At 47.3% G+C, this 17,953-nt stretch overlaps 2 protein-coding genes across 7 annotated transcripts in view; both read left to right on the top strand.

The window, feature by feature from the left end:
- The window catches only part of GIGYF2 (GRB10 interacting GYF protein 2), a 78,831-nt gene extending 72,248 nt beyond the window's left edge, over positions 1–6,583 (top strand). For 3 of the 6 annotated variants that reach the window (XM_035544761.2, XM_035544760.2, XM_035544757.2), the window contains 4 exons: positions 238–392; positions 1,724–1,893; positions 2,280–2,427; positions 4,780–6,583. In XM_035544761.2, coding sequence (XP_035400654.1) covers positions 238–392; positions 1,724–1,893; positions 2,280–2,427; positions 4,780–4,847 — 541 coding nt within the window. In that variant the 3' untranslated portion in view covers positions 4,848–6,583. The remainder of the gene's footprint in view (positions 1–237; positions 393–1,723; positions 1,894–2,279; positions 2,428–4,779) is intronic. The other 3 variants (XM_035544759.2, XM_035544758.2, XM_035544755.2) reach the window with 2 other exon arrangements.
- Positions 6,584–8,865: 2,282 nt separating this feature from the next.
- On the top strand, positions 8,866–17,768 carry SNORC (secondary ossification center associated regulator of chondrocyte maturation). The gene is made up of 3 exons (XM_035544753.2): positions 8,866–9,124; positions 17,291–17,476; positions 17,641–17,768. The coding sequence occupies exons 1-3, from the start codon at positions 9,028–9,030 to the stop codon at positions 17,748–17,750; spliced, it is 393 nt and encodes a 130-aa protein (XP_035400646.2). The 5' UTR covers positions 8,866–9,027; the 3' UTR covers positions 17,751–17,768.
- Positions 17,769–17,953: the final 185 nt, after the last annotated feature.

Below are 17,953 nucleotides of genomic sequence, written 5' to 3'. Positions count from 1 at the left end.
AGTTACAGTATCTTGATGTATTTTACTTCTTTCTGTGTCACTCAGGATCTCTTTGGACAACAAAAGTAGCTAATAGGTAGCCATTCATTATTTATTTCGGAATCTCCTTGGTAAATTAGTTTTTTAAACAGTGCTTGCGTTGTGTAAACTAGTGAGTGTTGTATGTAGCACTGTGCTGTATACTGTACTATTGGTAAGGGTTAGTTTATAATGTATTATGCCTTTTCTTTATCTCAGTAAATCTGTAGGTATTACAAGTAGACAGAATAAGAAGGTAGAAGAAGAGGAGAAGCTGTTGAAATTGTTCCAGGGGGTTAATAAAGCCCAGGATGGATTCACTCAGTGGTGTGAACAGATGCTTCATGCGCTCAACACAGCCAACAACTTAGATGGTAAGAGGTGGGAAGGATTGCAACTATTCTGCTGTGGAAAAACAGTATCCGGTTTGTTTCCTGAGCAGATAGTTCTGAAGCAAAGTAATGACTTCACTCAAAATAATGTTTATAATGCAGTCAGCAAAATGGTATCATTAGCTCTAAATACGGGTCTGAAGAACTGCTGTATCATCTTCTCTGGTTTTTGTAGGACTAAATATTACACATCAAAGGGTGCTTGGAAAGAAATAGTTCCGAAGTCTGCCACGCAGAGCTCTGCTGAGAACTTCTTGATGGTGAATGCAGTATCAGGCGGATGAGTGGGGATCCAGATCACTTTCAAGTGCAGGCTAAATTATCACGTCCCTGTGCAAAGCATTTTTTGTGTGAAATTGTGTGAAATTTTTTGCCCAACTGTGCTGCAGGGCACATAAAGTAACTCCCACTCTGAGATCACAAACTGATACCTCCATTGTAGCAAAGCTCTGCAGGCGTTCTGCTGCCTCTGGTCTTGACTTGTGTAAATCCCTGTGCTTCAGCATCTGTACGCTGCACAGCTGTGGCTCTTTGGAGACCTTGGACATGACTGTAGAACCAGTGCTGCTACGAGAGCCAGGGTGACACCTCACACAGATACAGTGCTGCAATTTTCCTCCTCCTGGAGGAGGGAATCTAGAAGTAACCTGGCCCCACCTGTGACAAAGTAATTAGTTGCATCTGGTGTCTGAAGAGGCAGTGACTCTGCAGTGCTGCTGTGTGTCACATCTCTGCAGTGAGCTTCTGTGCTTTGGAGGTGACAGCCTGTTGCAATGGTGTCTTCCTGGCTTGTGATTTGTTTTGCCCTTATCCATGTTTAAAAAAACAAACAACTCAGTTCAACATAGGTATTCTAAAGAAAAAAAGGATGATAAAGGAGGCTTGCAAGTGAACTAGCTGTTGAACTGCAGGTGTTTGTGGGTTATGTCAGCCACTGTGGAGTGTGCTCTTGTCATCCTTCAGCAGAAAGGAGAACGTACTGATGGCAGCATTATGGAAGGGGAGAGTGTTACCCATTTAGGCCAGGCACTGCATTTGAATGAGTTTCTCAGTTAGCCCATCAGCTTTAGACACTGCCAGCGTATCCCTAGGATTTCTTTTTCCTTCTCATCACATTCACTAGCTTTGTTATCCTTGCTTTCCCTATAGAATGAATGAAACATTGTGGGACTCTACCAAAGGGAGCTTACCAGGGCAAGCTGTTTGTAGGTACTAGACTAGCAAATATTTGAAACAAATCCAAAGGGTGTAGGTTTTGCATGCATGTGTTCACACATCTGCACACACACTCTCATGGTCTCTTTTTCTTGCAGTTCCCACATTTGTTTCTTTCCTGAAGGAAGTAGAATCTCCTTATGAGGTCCATGATTACATTAGAGCATATCTTGGGGACACTCCTGAGGCCAAGGAGTTTGCCAAGCAGTTTCTTGAGCGCCGTGCCAAACAGAAAGCCAGTCAACAGCGGCAACAGCAGCAGCAACAGGTAAATCTTACTTGCTACAGTCCTTAGGAATGTATAAATACTGTATTCCAGTCTGAGGAGTTGGCATTTCTGATTGATTGGTAGGAGGGTGAGCAGGATTTTACAGGCCATGTGTAAGGCAGAGAATGAAGCAGATTTCAAACATATACTGCAGAATCAAGTATTCTTTATAGTTAACAGCTGAAGCCCCCTGTGGATCAAATAATATCTTAGCATGCTGATCCTGGATACACTTCAGGAAGATGAGGTAGATATACTGGATGGATGCATCAGTGGCTTAGTGCTACCACGTGTGATACAGAAAGTGATTTGGGTTCTCTGTGTGTTTTCAGTATAAATAAACAAAACTTAATTCCATTTTATAATGTGTTTGCTTTGTTTTCTAGGATTCAGTGTGGGGGATGAATCATAGTTCGCTACATTCAGTCTTTCAGACCAATCAGAGTAACAACCAGCAATCCAATTTTGAGGCTGTGCAGAGTGGGAAGAAGAAGAAGAAACAGAAAATGGTTCGCGCAGATCCTAGCTTGTTAGGTCAGTTTTAATTTTTAGAAACTAATTGTTTTTTTTGGGAAAAGCCTTGAGTGTAAAAATCATGTTAACCTAAATGGGAGTGTTGAGTTCAAGCAGAAAAGATAGTTGTTGAAGTGTCCTTAGAATTTGTTTCAGTATTAGAATTTTTAAAATAATGCATCAGTTTCATGTAAGAGGTTTTGTTGAATGCCTCTGCTGCTGGGGCAGTTCAGGCCTCAAGTTTGTGCTAAGTAGAAGACAAGGTAGTGATGTAAATCACTAATGACACTTTTTGAACAGAGGAGTCTCTTGTGGAGTCTCCTGTGCATTCATTCTTTGTCCAAATGCAACCAGCAGATAAGGAAAAGGGGTCTTACAGAGAACTTTTTGACTGCCGTTGATATCAAGAACAAGACAGACTTGCAGTGTCTTTGTTAGTGACACTGTGTGTTTTGGGGGTAAATTAGGAGTGGGTTTAGTTGCCTGAGAAAAAAGTTTTGTAAAGGGGGAAGAGATGTAATTTAGTTGTTTACTTTCATTTTTAAACAATATAGTCATTAACATTATTTTTGAGAGATGAAAACAACTCTGAAGACTTCAAAAACCATGTTTTCATGTATTGTAAGTTTTTGGTCTCTGAGACAAGGAAGCTGCCTGTCATGGACACGTGGCTGTTCTCGTAGATAGCCTGGATCTTTAAGAGTGCAGCAGAACAAACAAGGCCTTTAGATATATCTGTTTTGAAGAGTTTGGAATTGAAGGCAGTGAAGATGCTGACATCAGTTAGTAGTCTTTTTTTGTTCTCTCAATTTTTGTGAGGATAGTTGTTGGCCTGCGCTTACAGCGTTGATGGAAAGGTTTCTGTTAAGTGGCCTTTAAGAAAATGGGCATCACTTATCTACATGAGAGCAGTGAGCATTGAGGTATGTAATACATTGCTGAAGTATTCTTGTAGAACAAATGTGTCCCTATTTGTGCTTCGCGTGATGAAATGGAAACCAGGGCACTACACTGAGCAGGTATTTGGTGTGCTGGCACTGCCGAACCCATACTTGGTTAATAGCAAGGTGCTTTATACACCTGCAAGTCGCTGTCTTTTTGTTATCAGCACAATCAGTGCTTTTCAGTTGAATTGATTTCTGTGTTGAAGTGTAATGAACTCTTCAGTGGAATCCTGACTTACGCCACCCTAGATGACTATCTAGTGAGTCTGATGTGGGTGATCAGTTCGATATTAAAAAAAAAAAAAAAAAAGCACTTGGTCAATTGATATTAGAAATCACTAAATGCAATTATGAAGTTTCAGCTATAAGAGAACTAACACAACAGCTTGTTAAAAATCAGTGCACTCTTACAAAATTCCAAAAATCTCTAGGTAATGTACTACCACGAGAGGGAGCCACAGCAGTTTTTTAAACATCCCAAGCAGAACACTTTGAAGATGATGGCTGTGAAAAGTGGTTTGTTTTCTAGCATAGAGCAAGCCTATATAGCGGTCTCAAGACAATGAAATGCCAGGCTTGTGTTTAACAGCTTAACACAAAAAAATGTTTTTTCATCTTTCTTATACTTCATATGGGGTTGCTACAATAAAAACTGAATCTTGATAGAAAATTTCCATATGATATAACATTAGAGTCTTTCCTTGTAGAAAATATGTTGGCTTTCTCACTCTTGTGTCATTGCGTCCTCGGTGCTTATAGTTAAGAGTGTGGTTCAAAGTATAGACGTATATTGAGCCAACTGGGTAGCCCTGTGTAGCTTTGTACATTTTCATATCCTCCTGAGCTAGGAGATTAAAGAAAAAAAAAGCAAAGGCCTGGAAATGCATGGAACTTCCACGAGGTTTCTTAGGTGCATGTGTCTATGCTTTTAAAATAAGGAGTAGCATTGCTCATACCCTCTGAAGTGCTAAGCATGATCAACACTTTGAGCTCACAGAACACTTATTTCTGCCTCTTGGACTCTGTAAGTACTGCGATAGGCACTCCCAAGTACCAGCTGGTTCAAACACGTTGTCTTGTGAGATGTTGCTGAGCCACGTCTCCACAGCACCTAGATACCGTACTAGCTCTGCAGATAACGTCTTGAAAATTAAAGTTGAAATCAGGCTTCTACTGATCTGTTTCTAAAGACCAAGCGATACTTACCTAAGTACATGAATTATCTTTGTGGTTTTTTTTTGGGGGGGAGGGGGGGGGGCGGGGGGGGACACAACAGTTAGGGTTGTTACATCTAGCCATATTTTCCTTTGGGTTTTTACTTGGTATCTATTCTCTTTATCTTAAACAGCTGCTGCATGTAACAGATGCATTGCATCATACAGAATATACCACAACCAGACTTATAACACAGCTCCTCTTTGGTTTGCAGGGTTTTCAGTGAATGCCTCATCAGAGCGGCTCAATATGGGAGAAATAGAGACTTTGGAAGACTACTGAGCATGTGCAAATCAGCTGGCTTTTGCTGCATCTGTTAACCCTGGATTCTCCATTTTGGACACAGTACTCTCCACCATGCATTCTTCTTCGCCTCGCAGTGAATCACAGAATCAATCATCTCAGGCTGCTTCCTCTAGCCCCGGCAAACCCTTTCTGCCCAGGACTGCACAGGCATCGTTCCTGCTGTCAGCCTAGAGTCGAGTGGACTTTGTTCAGAGTCCTGGGAGGGTGGGAGACAGGATTTGTTCACAACAAAGCTGATTTTGGCAGCAAGCTTTCACTGTGCTGTGATTTCTTCTGCTGACATACCTGGAAAAAAAATCGATTGGGATCCTGCAAACCATTGCTTCCCTCTCCTGGTTACTCTTACCACATCCAACACGTGCAGTCATGGAGAGAGAGAGAGAGAGTTTGTGGTTAACAGATGTTGGTCAAAACCAAAATGCCACACAGATACTGACTTCCGCGCTCCATCAGGGCAAGTGGTGCTCTCCCAAGCCAGGAGTTGCATTCATAAGCTAACCTTAGAACTGGCAACAGCAGGAGAGGGGCGGTGGCGGGCGCAGTTTAGCTTGGGTTGGTTTGAAGTTGCACACCCCCTGCCAGCCCTTCTCAGCACATTATTTTGGAGGGAAAGCTCGAGTCTGTCTTCATTAGGTGGTGATGCTGAAGCTGGTGGAGTTTCCTGTCAGCATACTCCAGCCTTCCTGGACGAGGGGGGACTTCTGCTCTTGAGGAAAAAGAGGGGTGGCATCTCTTCTTTCAGGTTGAATTTATCCCTTAAATGCTACCTTCTGAGGGTTAGGACCAGTCTATTTTGAGCTCTTTTCCTGCAAATTTGTCTCGTTTAAGAGACAGTAGGATCTTTACCTTTGGATCTCTAGTCTTTGGTGAGAGTGAACACTGGCTTTCAGATACATACCCCAGCAGTCTTAGTTGTCATTTCAAACAGTGCTTAGGTTAACAAGCAGAGATGCCCTTTTGTAATGGAAAGAGACTGTGGAGGGTGAGGCTACGTGCAATGACAGCCCTGCGTATCGTCTACACTTCAAGCTACATCACGCACCTTCACTTGGATCCATGTTTAAGTATGGAATCATAACCTTCTTCTCTCACCGAAAGATTACCACGGCCTTCCCTTCTTCACCCACGCACATGCACACACCACAAAATAAAACTAAAACTGCCAAATGCACTTAGTTTCAACACCCTGGTCCCATCTCCCATTCCCAGAGGGTTATAACCTGCCAAGGGAGTTGCGCTGCAGTTTGGTGGAGGTGTATAAAGGTGTCTGTCTTTCTGTCATCACTGCCTAAAGAAAACAGTTCGAGTTGCTCAAGAGCAGTTTGGCTTTGTATTTTATTTTGTTTGGTTTATTCATTTTTGGGGTCACCTTCCCCTCGTCCTCCTTGTCCTCTCTCTTCCCCCAGCCCCCAAACGTGTACAGTAACTATACAGAGACTGCTGCAGACTTGTATATAGTTTTTGGATCCAATAGCATGGAGAGACTTGGAACTGTTGCAAATCTGGTCTCCCTGTCTCCTTTGCTTTGTAAATTCATAAAAGGGGGAAGAGGGGTAGTTAAAATGTTTACAAAACTTTAAACTCCCTCTGAACTTTTGCCAGTGTGGGGGGGGGGGAAAGAGAGAACTTAAATAAAACCTGGTTGTATTATATCTCAGAGCAAATTTTCTGCTTGCTTTTGTCGAAGCTGAGTTTTGAGATAATTCCTGATGCTAAAACTGACCCAAAACTTGACACTCATGAGCTTTCGTCAAGAAACAAGAAGGAAGTATACAGGATGCGGAACAACAACTGCTGCTTTATTTCTTCCCTAGTGAGGAATACCGGTGGGTTTTTTCTACTTGATAATTTTAGAGTTCAAATAAACACCAGTAAGTCAAGATTGGAAAATTTTGACAAGGAAGCTTTAACTTTTTGCCCCCCCTCTCTGCATACAGAAACACGTGCATTCACACTCATGTTGTTTATGCAGGAGAGATGAAGCCCTGTCTGGTTTTCTGTTACTACAAACACTTGGTCATGGAGCCCTTTTTTTTGCCAGGTGGTACCACCCCGCCCACTCCAATTCCCTTCTCTAAATGGGAGGTTTTATTTCCCCCCCCCCCCGGCTTCAAGTCCACATGGACACCTCGCATGCTTCTCTTTTTAGACAAAATCTTACTTTCCTCTTTTTTGCTACTTGCCTCTTGTTTTTGTGTGGAAAATCCCAGTAAAGGCTAATGATGAATGTTATTCTGTCATTCACATGACCACTAGAAATACCAAGTCAGCGAAGAACTTATATTAGTTTTGCATTATGTTCAGATGTTGTCCTGGAGAGAACAGTACATGCTTTGGCCGATCATTTGACTTTGTTTTAAAATTTTCACTTACTTTGGTGTATAAGGTTTCTGGTTTATAAGTACCTTGTTTTTTAATGGTATGATCTAATTTCTGCAAGCTAATTTTGGTCTACAAGAAAAAGCCTGTTAATTTCCAGCTCATTTGGGGAGTTCGAAAGGAACAATTCACTGATTGCTAAATGAAAATGCAGAAATGCAAGCGGGGAGAATGTGCAGTGATCTGTGAAATCTTGAGGATCTTGCTCTGCTTCCGAGAGCTTGTAGATAATGGACCTGTGGGGAAGAGATCGTGTTCTCGTGTATTTTAATATTCTGACTTCTGTTTTTGTACAAAGGTAAGATGCTTTTCTGTTCAGACTGTACACTAAGGTCACTGCCTTTTCACCTCTGTGACTAAAAGAGGGCCTATTGCAGTAGTAAAGGTCTCTTGCATTGGTAGGGATGGGAAAAATAGGAGCTGCAACTTTGCATCTGCACCTGATGATGCATCTTTATGCACGTCAGTCTCCTTTCAGACAGGACACGAACCTGGATAGCTAGTAGGGCTGTGGTCCAAGTTTGAAAGATGTTGAGTTTGATGCTAGACATCTGAGGTTTCTTTTGAGTGTTATTTCACCAGATTATTTCCAAACATCTCATTTCGCTGCAGAGACGGTTTTCAGTCTCTGCTGCGAGGGGAAGCAGGAAAAGCAAAGTGCTTTTGCAGAGAACTGCACCAAGTAGAATCATCTAAAAGGACAGCTGAACTGGATCTGGCTGCCTGTCAGAGAGTGCCAAAATCAGAGATCATTTACCAGAAAACTCTGGATCTGAGACTTAAGATAAAACTATTTGTATCATATTTTCAGAACATAAAGAACTGACATTGGGGATGTTTATGTAGTTGAATTACAACATCTCCCAAGCAGAAGCTATGAAATATTTCATCCTCATACGAATTTTAAAAGCAAACAAAAAAAACACTACTAATGCAATTATTCTGTCCTCTGATAAGCCGAAGTGTGCCTCTGTTTGTTCACTTCAGCTGTTCCCAAGTCTCTGTCAGTGCAAATGTGACTGAAAACTAACCTCAGTTTTCTCTGCTGAGAATTTCTCATGAATCCATGTGAAGGAGATGGACAGCATGGCAGGAGGCTGCGGGAAGAGGCAGTATCTATTCAGTTCAAACCTGAGGAGGAGGCAGGTATGGTTTGGCAAAGTAGATTCCCCTGGAAGACTGTTACCAGGTTTTAAGGGGGTACTTCTGCCAGGGCAGACCACACACAGCTCCTAGTCCACCTTGAAGCACTGCGGCCAGAAAACAAGGGTGCCATGGAGCTGCTCTGGCTCTGTTTCAGAGTATTTTAACCTTAAAAGATTGAGGCCCTTGTTCTTTTGCCGTGCCCACCATGGAAGGACCACCACCACCCCGCAGGCAGAGGCGAGCAGAGCCCTCGAGCCTGGTGCTGGGGCTTGCTGCCCCCAACAAGCCGGCGCTGTTTGCTGTGCTGCGGGACGGGGTGGCCGCGGGGACGGGTACTCCAGGAAGAGCTCACCAACAACTGCTCGTGTGTGCACTGGCCTGGCAGGGTGACGGATGCCTAACGGCTTGGCTGCCTATGGGGTTTTAGGCATAAATTTCAGAGGGTGGAGCTGCCTTCAGGAGGAGGTGTGCTCGAGAAGTCAGTTGAGAGCGAGTCTCTGCTGGGCTTTGCACTCTATCCACTTGCTCCTGTGAAGGATTTTTTTTTTTTTTTTTGCCCTGACTAGACAAAGTTTTTATACCAGTGAAATTTCGAAGTTGTTTCGTACTTTGAAGAGTTTAAGAATTCCTGATGATGCTTTTCCTGAGGGAAGCCATGCCCTACCACAGAGTCCTTCACCTGGTCCTGCTAACGCTGTGTAGCATCCTGCTCCCTGCTGTGCTGGCAGGTAAGGATCTTTGCATTTACACTCCGAAAGAATAGGTCTCTTACCTGCCTCTCTTCGTGTAGCTCCATCTTCCTTTCCCTCCCCTAAAAACATCCATAAGTATTTAATGAATTATAACTGAGTAATGGAAATGGGCTTTGAAGTCAGTGGGGTAGTATCAAGTAAGAATATACTTTCTGTCCTGAAACCATGTTGCTGTTGGGGAGAAGGGCATAAATCCTTTGTGAACTTGAGATGAACAGCAGTAGTGCCTGCGTGAGTCTCGGTGACTATAGATCAGTAGACAGTGGATGGGGTGTGCTTTGCAGTTGATGGGACAGCTTGTCTGTCTACTTTTAATTGTAGGATAAAGTTAAAAAAAAATAATAATTCTTCAGCTAAAGCCTATTTGCCAATTTCTGGTTCCTTTTAAGTTTTCTGCTGCAGCAGAGTATGTTACCGCAGGTGTTCTAGATAGAAATATGAAGCTGTTTGTGAAAACATGTAGCTCAGTCAAAAGCTGAGTTGTCTATCTGAATCATTTGAGTTTCTGTTTAGGACTGGGTGTAAGCGAGGCACTGCAGCCTCAGCAGGCTAGCAGGGCACCTAGTTCTGACCCCTGCTCAGCGATGGTTCACTTGCAGCCTGAAACAGCAGAAAGGTTGTGAAGGGAGGAGGGTTAGCATGGGACACCTGTTCTCTTGGGCACAGTTTTTCAAGGAGGTTGTTAATAACTTCAGCCCTACTTGTTCCTGTGGGGAACTGCCTTTCCTTAAATGCAGGTGAGATGCTGAACAGATGGCTCAGGCCAAGATAACAGGCAAGAGCACAGCACTTGTTTTCCTGAATTCTTGTTTTGACTTCCGAGAAGTGCAACACTAGACTGCAGCTCCCTTGGTTTGTTCTTTGCACCTTGCCTACCAGGGAGATCCTGGCCAGCAGTCCAGCAGGCTTTTTGAAGGAGTTTTCGTACAGGCAGGGGAATTGATGACTGCATCTGCAGGTACAAGAACAGAGTTACTGTAGCTGGTATCGCCCTTGTACGTCCCACTACTTTAAGATGCTTTCTTGCTGGGAGAACTTTCAAAGTAACTGTGAGATGAGCCATAAAAAGTGCATCTTTTCCTTCTCAAATGCTAGCCTTTGATTTTTCTGTAATGGAACATTAATAATTTAAGCATGACGTTCCAGTTTATACCTTGCTTATGCTCCCAGAAGCAGTAGCAGTGCTCCTCCCCAAAACCAGGTAAGTTTTTTTTCTTAACTGTTAGAGTTTTTCATTCTTCAGAAATCAATTCATTGTCAATGAGACTTTGACCTGCTTCTTCTCTGAGCTAGAATCTTTCATATTACCTTAAGTTCCCAGGGTCTGGTGCATGCCCACTCTCTCCCCTGCCTTGCCAGCTTTCCTGTGTACTTGCTCATCACTCAGCTTTGCAGCTGCAGTTTATAACCAACTGTCACTGCCTCTGTTTGTCACTTTGATCCTGTGAAAGACTCCAGGTTGTTACTGGGTGATCCTCATTTGCCCAGCGAGGCCGGTAGCTCTCAGAGTTTTGCATTGATGAATGCAGTAGTCAGAGCCTGGGGCGCAGGAGAGGCTCCATGCGTTCTCACAGTTGCATTTTAGAAGTTTGAGGCCCTCTTAAGTTCGTTTTTCTTTGCTACATCAAAGTAGGATATGAGGGAACCAGCCTGGATTGTGAGGCATCCCAGGAGCAGAACAACTTTCTTCTCTATTAGGAGTGGAGAGTTACCATCCCCAGTACGGGGGCTTTTAGCACATAGTGGAATTTTTTCTGCATTTCACCCCATTAGAAAAGGAAATTTCCTGCCTTGTGGAGACAAAGAAGGGAAGGGCATACAGACAGCCCTCTGGTCTCTGTGCATATACATGCAGCCCAGCCTTTCTGTAAACAAGTTTATTTAACATTCATCAGAACCACACTGCTCTACACTCGAGCTTCCAGCACTCGCACATCACAGGCTGCCCTTTGTGCTCCCCATGAAGGCCTCTTTTCATCCCTGCACTGGCCCTGTGCCTGCTGTGACTACCTGGGGCTGGACAGCCCGTCGCTGGCCTCCGAGTTCACGCAGCCCCTGCCCTCCCATGTCAGCACCTCGTACTTTCCGTAGCAAAGCCCTCTGTGGAGAGCAAAGTGGATTCTGCCTCAGACAGGGCTGTAGGGGATGCTGGCAATGCCACCCTGAGGTCCAGAATGAGTCTTGCTTTCCTCGTTGGACGTGATTCTGTCACAGCAGTGACTCAGGAGCTACCTAGTGCCAAAGCCTTGGGGTAAGCACCTGGGAGTTCAGCAAGACATGGAGGATCTCCTGGCAGCTGAGGCTTGCCATCGGGGTGTAGCAGGGCGCTTCCAGGGTGCTGGTGGGTTGTGTACCTTGATCTGGCTTCTTGCCCAGCTAGGCTGGCTTCCTGAGCAGAGTATTCAGGGCTCCAACTGGAGAAAATATGAACTTCTGAGCTAGTAAGCTCTTTCCAGTATTGCATTTGTTAAAGAAGGGATGACACCTGAGTCCCTCTTTGTCCACACCATGTAGGTACAACAGGAAAAGGGTCAAATGTAAGGGCTTTCTGCACCACCATGTTCTTTCCACTTCTGCTTTCTTCAAACGCAAGTGGCACTTAGACCTAGAGCATGGTCGGATGGTGAAGAGAATCTTTTTTCTATTGCTAAAACCAGTTTCAATCCCCATAATGGGTCCAGAACTCCAATTGAATCACAGGTTGGTAAGAAGACTTTGCCGAGGCCTTAGTTTCGGAGTCATGCATTTTTGTATCTGAACTCTGATGTGGGCTCCTGGATTTTTGTTTTGAGCTCGTGGAAATACGTTATACTGCAGTAGCACGTCGGTGTGGATACGGAGGATGGGAAGGAAGCAGAGCAGGAGATGGTCTTTGTTATGATAAAGGAGAAAGCACAGGATAAGGCCTTGTCTGTAGCAACTTGTCTTTGTTCTCAGCAATAATACAATAAAAGGTTATTAGGAAACTTTTGAAGTTCAAGTACTAGAATATGGGAATTAAATAATTTGTCATAGACATTTCTTAAAGACATGGTTGTTCTAGCAGGTCCAGGCTTAAAACAAGTCTTTGTAGAGCATTACTCAGACTTGCGCAGCATCAACGCTCTATAAATTACTGGTACTTATTATCAGCTCCTGGTTAAGGGTTAAGGTTACTGGATTGGAGGTGGAGAGCATGCTCCAGAAAGCAGCAGGTAACCTTAGCGCACACCCCAGCACCACTGCCACCCCTTGTAATGGATGTAAAAAGACACAGAAGTCTGTAACTAAAAAAAAAAGCAAGAAGAGCTCCCAAGTTATGAAAAGGATGTGAGCTGTGGAGTTTGGCATCAAGTTAACCTGTAAATGGTGGCGGCGGAAGAAATGGTGTGCCATGTTCAGGTTAGAACAGGTGCTCTTGCCTTTGCAAGCATCATCCCATGGAGGAGGAACATCTCATTGTCATCTATTGACAGGCTTTGAGGATGATGAGGTCCTGAAATCAGGTTGTTCAAAGAGTGATGGTCACTGGTGACTGCTCTCCAGGGTTGAAGATGTTAGATGGCCACGCCTGCCTGCCTTGAGGTCTTGCAATGTGCCTGGGGGAAGGTTCTGGTTGTTTGGGGTGTCTCGAAGGATCCTTCAGATCTGTCCAGCTTCAAGAGCTATCACTTGTGGAGATTTGTCTAGTCTTACCTTTCATCCGTCCAAGATCTGGGGCACAGGAGACCATGTCACTGTGTCCGCAGCCCACCCAGCCTCCTCACTGACCATGGAAGGAGCAGTTGCTTCAAGTTGCCCTTGGCGTCCACCCTTCTAGATGTCACTACAGTCCATGTAGTTGAAGTCTTGGTGGGTTCCTGCATCATTCAGAAACTCGTATTTCTTTGTGTACTAACGCTGATACTTTTTCTGGTTTTTTTTTTTTTTGGCCTCAGTCGTAACTAACCTGTGCTGTTGAGAGGGAGGGTAAGTGGTGCAGTTCCCAGAAGGCAATTTCCCAGAAGTAAGATGACTTGTAGTCTCAACATATGAGAAGTAAGAGGTGTCATCTGTGTCATCCTCTACTTGGCCTGCTGCAGAGCAATGGATTACTTTTAGTCCATTTTTCTCTGGGTTCCATCTCCGCACAGTTAAAAACCCCAGTAATTAAGATCATTCTGTCATCTCATTCTATCACCTCTCCCATAAGTGCTCCCAAGCTGTATTTTTACAAAGTGCACTTGACTGAGCAGCCTGTGGAGTGGCGGTTCCTCTGTCTGTGCTCCAGTGCTGAGACAGGGTGGGTGCTGGGAGAGGGCTTGCGTGTGCCCCGGGGCCATGGTTCCTCTCCCTTCAGAGCATGCGGAGCTGAGGCAGGGAAGTGGTGGGCTTACCTGTGTGCGCCAGCAGCCTGGTACCCGCTTTGTGTGCCCTCCTGCTGAGTTGCATGGTTTGTTCACCTCAGAGCAAGCACAACGGGTGGATTTTCTTAGGGATAGGACTGATCCCAAGACTGATGGGATCAGCTAACAAACGTGTCTCTGACTCAGATGTTAAGCATCTGCTCTTGTGGTGGATGAGGTGTTTTTAGCATGTTTCTTGGTAGTTCTTAATTTCTACTAAGTTCTTGGGTGAACAGGAAAACCATATGCTAACTTGCCTTTGATACTTGGCTTTCAATCCTCAGTTGCACACCCTCACGTAAGACTGCAACGTGTTTGGGTTTTTGTACAAGTTAACAGTGCTGTGCCTGCACCAAGCCCCTGGAGGCCACATGCAGCCTCCCCGTTGCCGGTGGAGAGCTGCAGCTGGGTCTGATCTGTCACTTGGAGGCATTTGTTCAGGGGCACAGTGCCATTGTCACAGTAAGGATGTGACAATATAACCGGCAGGTTGCTGTAAAGACAGTAACCGTGCATGTGGGAAGGCCTGGGCCTGCCTGTGCTTTTTCTCTTGTGGGTCATATTTAGGTCTGCTGGAGTCCTGCTTTTGTACAGAGGAACCAAGCCCAGGAGGAGAAGTGACTTGGGGTGGTTACACAGAACGTCAGTGGAGCAGGGACCTGAGCCTCCTGAGTTGTGTCCCACGCCTGCACCTGGCTGCCCGTCCCGCCAGCGTGTTGAGCGGGTGGCTGGCAGAGCCCCTTGTCTTGCCGCCTTAGTTTTTGGCAACAGCTACAACTCTGCTATTCCCCCTCACTTTCCTTGCTTTCACCAGGGGACTGAACCGAGAGCATGGCGCTGACTGCATCTCCTCACGAGTCTGCTGCTCATAGCCAGCAGCAGCATGGCCGAGCTGGGCTCGGGCTGTGTGGTGCTGCCAAGGGGAGCGGGCGTGAGTGCCCGAGTGTCTCAGGAAACCAGCAGGACGTGTGGGGATAGTTAGATGGGTGGCTGCACTTCTCGCAGAAGGGTGAGAAGGGAGGCATGTGAGATGTGAGCTGTTAGTTCAGGAGGGAAAATGCTGTTAGTTCAGGAGGGAGAGTGCTGCAGGGCTCTTGGCAGCTGCTCCAGCAGCACCGAGAGAGGTGCGGTGAGGAGGGCTGGCAGTGAGGGCTGGCGGAGCAGGTGGTGCTCGGTGGTCAGACACGGGTGTTTCACTTCATGTGCGTGGTTCTGCTGCGGGGCTGACAGCTCCTGGTAGTGAAGCACCAGGCCTGGCTGAAGGGAGTTGGGTTTTCTGCAGTCGCTGAAGTACCGTTAAGGGAAAACCACAAGAACTTGGAACAGAAACCTCATGTTTAGTGCACTCTGCCCTTTTTGTGAGGGTGGACTGAATGTACGCTTCAATCACGTGAGAGGAATTCACAAAATACCTATCCAGAAGCCATTCAAGACTCTATACAGGTCTTAAGTCACTGAGATCATAAACAAATTAGACTGTTTCCTCTTTACTTGGCTATCAAAAATAAGTTGTCCTAAATGCCCTACTTTGAGAGCTGCAATGCATTTTTCAGGAATTGAATTGCTGGGACTGGAGAGACGTTCTGGGACTCGTGGGTCTGGCTAGAAAACGAGCCTTTGCCCTGCTGTTGGAAGGGGTGGCACTGCCTCCTTGTCCCTTTGAGAACAGGGTATTGGAAAGAGCCTGTCCAGGTCCTACAGTCTCCCTGCATGGTGTCTGCATCTGTTACAGATTGCCTGAGGTAACACCTTGACCCATGGCCCGATGCAAGGGGTGTGCCCAGCTATTTTGGCCTTTGGAGAGAAAAACATTCTTGGGAAATGCAACAGTGACCTCCTCCCAGCACGGCTCCCCCTTTCCAGGTGGGAATGGCTCCACTGTTGGTGCTGGCCCTGTCGCTGTTGGTGCAGCAAGGAAGGTCACAGCTAGAGTGTAGCTCTTCCGTGAGCAGTTTTTCCACTTGTCAAAGCAGCCTGGAAGTAGGGCTTCAAACTGTTACACGCGTTTGGTTCGTGCCTAAACCAACAGCTTCCTAATGCCACCATTGCTAACTAAGTAGCCCTAGCTCTGCTTGGGTCCTTTCCATGTTGATTTAACTACGTTTATCCACTAAATTGTGTTTACTCTTGATCTGTTCTCTGGTAGCAAAACCACAGGATTTTGAGAAAAGAGGTCCACTGGAAATAGTTATTTCCGGAAGAGCCACTGGATGGGATGTGTCTCCAGCTCTGCTGCTGGGTGTGCAGGGCAGATTGAGAAGGGCCTTGCCAAGGGCTCGTGTGTTTCTGGGGAGCAGTTGTGGAGCACAACTCTTGTGCACTCCTGCTGGGGACCCGAGATGGGAGTAGTGGTGAATGCCAAGTCCAGCTTCTCCCCTGGGTGGGTCAGCCAGCCTGAGCGCGCTGGGTCACTGCCTGAGCGAGCGCTGGCACAGACCTCAGGCTGGGAGCTGATTTGCCTATCTTGTTGCTCCTTGGGTCAGAGTTAAGCTGGCAGCTCACCATGAAAATCCTATAGCTTTTATGGTTGTAGGAAGGACTTAGCAAATCTAGTCTAGAGCTGTGTTGTGTTCCTAAGCCTGTTAGGCAGCACTGAAAGCTTCTAAGGAAGGTGGGAGCCGCTCTTTGATGTGAGCCCCGCGGCAAGTCCTGTCTGGGCGTTTGCACAGGCAGCAAAGGCGTTTTGGTGCTGGCCCTCCTGTTCTTTGGGTGCAGGGTTCCTACAGGAGAACCAAGCGTAGTCCTTCAGTGCTCATTGCTCCCACAGAGCACTGGCAGGGAGGGCTCCAGGTACTTAAAGCTGGGGCTGGCGCTGCTGCCACCTCCCTTGCTGGGCCAGGGAGAGGCCGGGAGGGTGCTGGAGAGGCTGGGCAGGGGTGAGCCCATGTGTACCCATGGCAGTGAGGCACACTGTGCCTGGGTGACCCAGCCCCTCCTGCACCTACCGTGCAGGATGGATACGCACCCCTGTGCCTTGCCCCAGGGAGCCTGGGCTGTTTGCTCCAGTTCCTCTGCTGCCCTCTTTCCTGGCCCAGAAAACCACCGTGTCGGTTCAGGTGGGCCCTGGAACTGGATGCTGTTCGTTTTTTCCCTTTTTCCCCATCCTAGTGTGACATTCCCAGCGGTTTCAGCGGGGAGCTGTGGAATGTCTCCCGCTCCCGCCGGGGCCCACCTGAACAAGGCAGGCATTGACGGGGAGCGCTCGGCTCAGCCACACACAAACAGGGAGGGCTCTCTGCTTTGGTTCCCGACCCCACAGGGGGAAGAAATAACAGGACGTGAATGGTAGCATCAGAGCACGGCTCTCCTTTCATCTCCCTAGCACAGTGTGGAGGTGGGGGCAGAGGGAAGTTGAGGCTCTGGGGCCCGCGGGATGCAGTTCCCCTGCTCGGGCAGCGCCTCCAGTGTCCTGCACCGCGTAGGTGGCGGTGCGGGGCAGAAGGGCCCAGCAGCACTGGTTTCAGACAGTGCAGGCTGTGTGTGGGTGCCTGGCTGGCCTCTGTCTGTTGCAGGGGTGTGATAGTCTCCCTTGTGCCATTTGTGCTGTGTGAACACCTGGTTTCACCTTGGAGCCCAGGCATTGTCTTCTGGGGGTGTGCTCCCAGAGCCTGGGGCTCTGTCCCATGGGTTTCACAGCCCTCAGAGTTGCTCCATCTGTCCCAGGGCACCTGGAGCCCAGGGCCTGGCTGAGCTATGGCTCTCCCAGGCTCCTGCTGTGACCAGCAGCCTGGCTGAGGCCACCCGTGCGCAGGAGTGATGGTCGGTGCTTGTCTCCCAGCAGAGTACCCGCAGGGCCCGGTCCCCACACTGTGGAATGAGCCACCCGAGCTGCCCTCCGGAGCCGGCCCCTTCGACGCTGCCACCACCACAGCCCGGCTCTCAGACGCCACCGCCTTCCCCCCGTACACCTCTGAGCTGGAGCCCGAGGACACCACCCACCTGCACCGCCTCGACACCGGGGACGGTACGCGGTGGCGGCACCACGGGGTCCCTGGGCTGCATGCGGGTCCCTCCCGCAGGGGTTTGGGAGCAGGGTTGCTGTCTGCCTCCCCGGGGGGGTTTGAGCCTGACTGCCCTTCTCCTCTGTGACCTGCCAGCCTCACGCTGCCTTGTTTTCTGTCCCTGCAGGCTCGCTGGGGCCCGGAGCTATTGGTGCCATTGTCATCGCCTCCCTCCTGGGTACATCTGTGCTTGTGGCCTTGGTCGTCATCACGCTGAGAAAGTTCTCTGCCTCCTGAACTCAATAAAAGATGTTTCTGTAACACAACCGGCCTGTATCCTGCCCTCCACTGCTGCTGCTCCCTATCTGCTGGGGGCCCCTGGGGCAGAAACAGTGCTGCAGATGTGGCTAAGGGTTCTCCAGCCTCTGCACTGGGCGGCAGTGTTGCACCCCACATCTCTCTTGGCTCTTAGCATGTGAGTTGTGGGCACGCTGATGCCT

The sequence above is a fragment of the Cygnus atratus genome, chromosome 9 (genome assembly GCF_013377495.2).
Source record: "Cygnus atratus isolate AKBS03 ecotype Queensland, Australia chromosome 9, CAtr_DNAZoo_HiC_assembly, whole genome shotgun sequence".
Taxonomy (NCBI): Eukaryota; Metazoa; Chordata; class Aves; order Anseriformes; family Anatidae; genus Cygnus; species Cygnus atratus.
The sequence above is the reverse complement of the archived record's forward strand: the minus strand, read 5'-3'. Positions and strand labels throughout refer to the sequence as shown.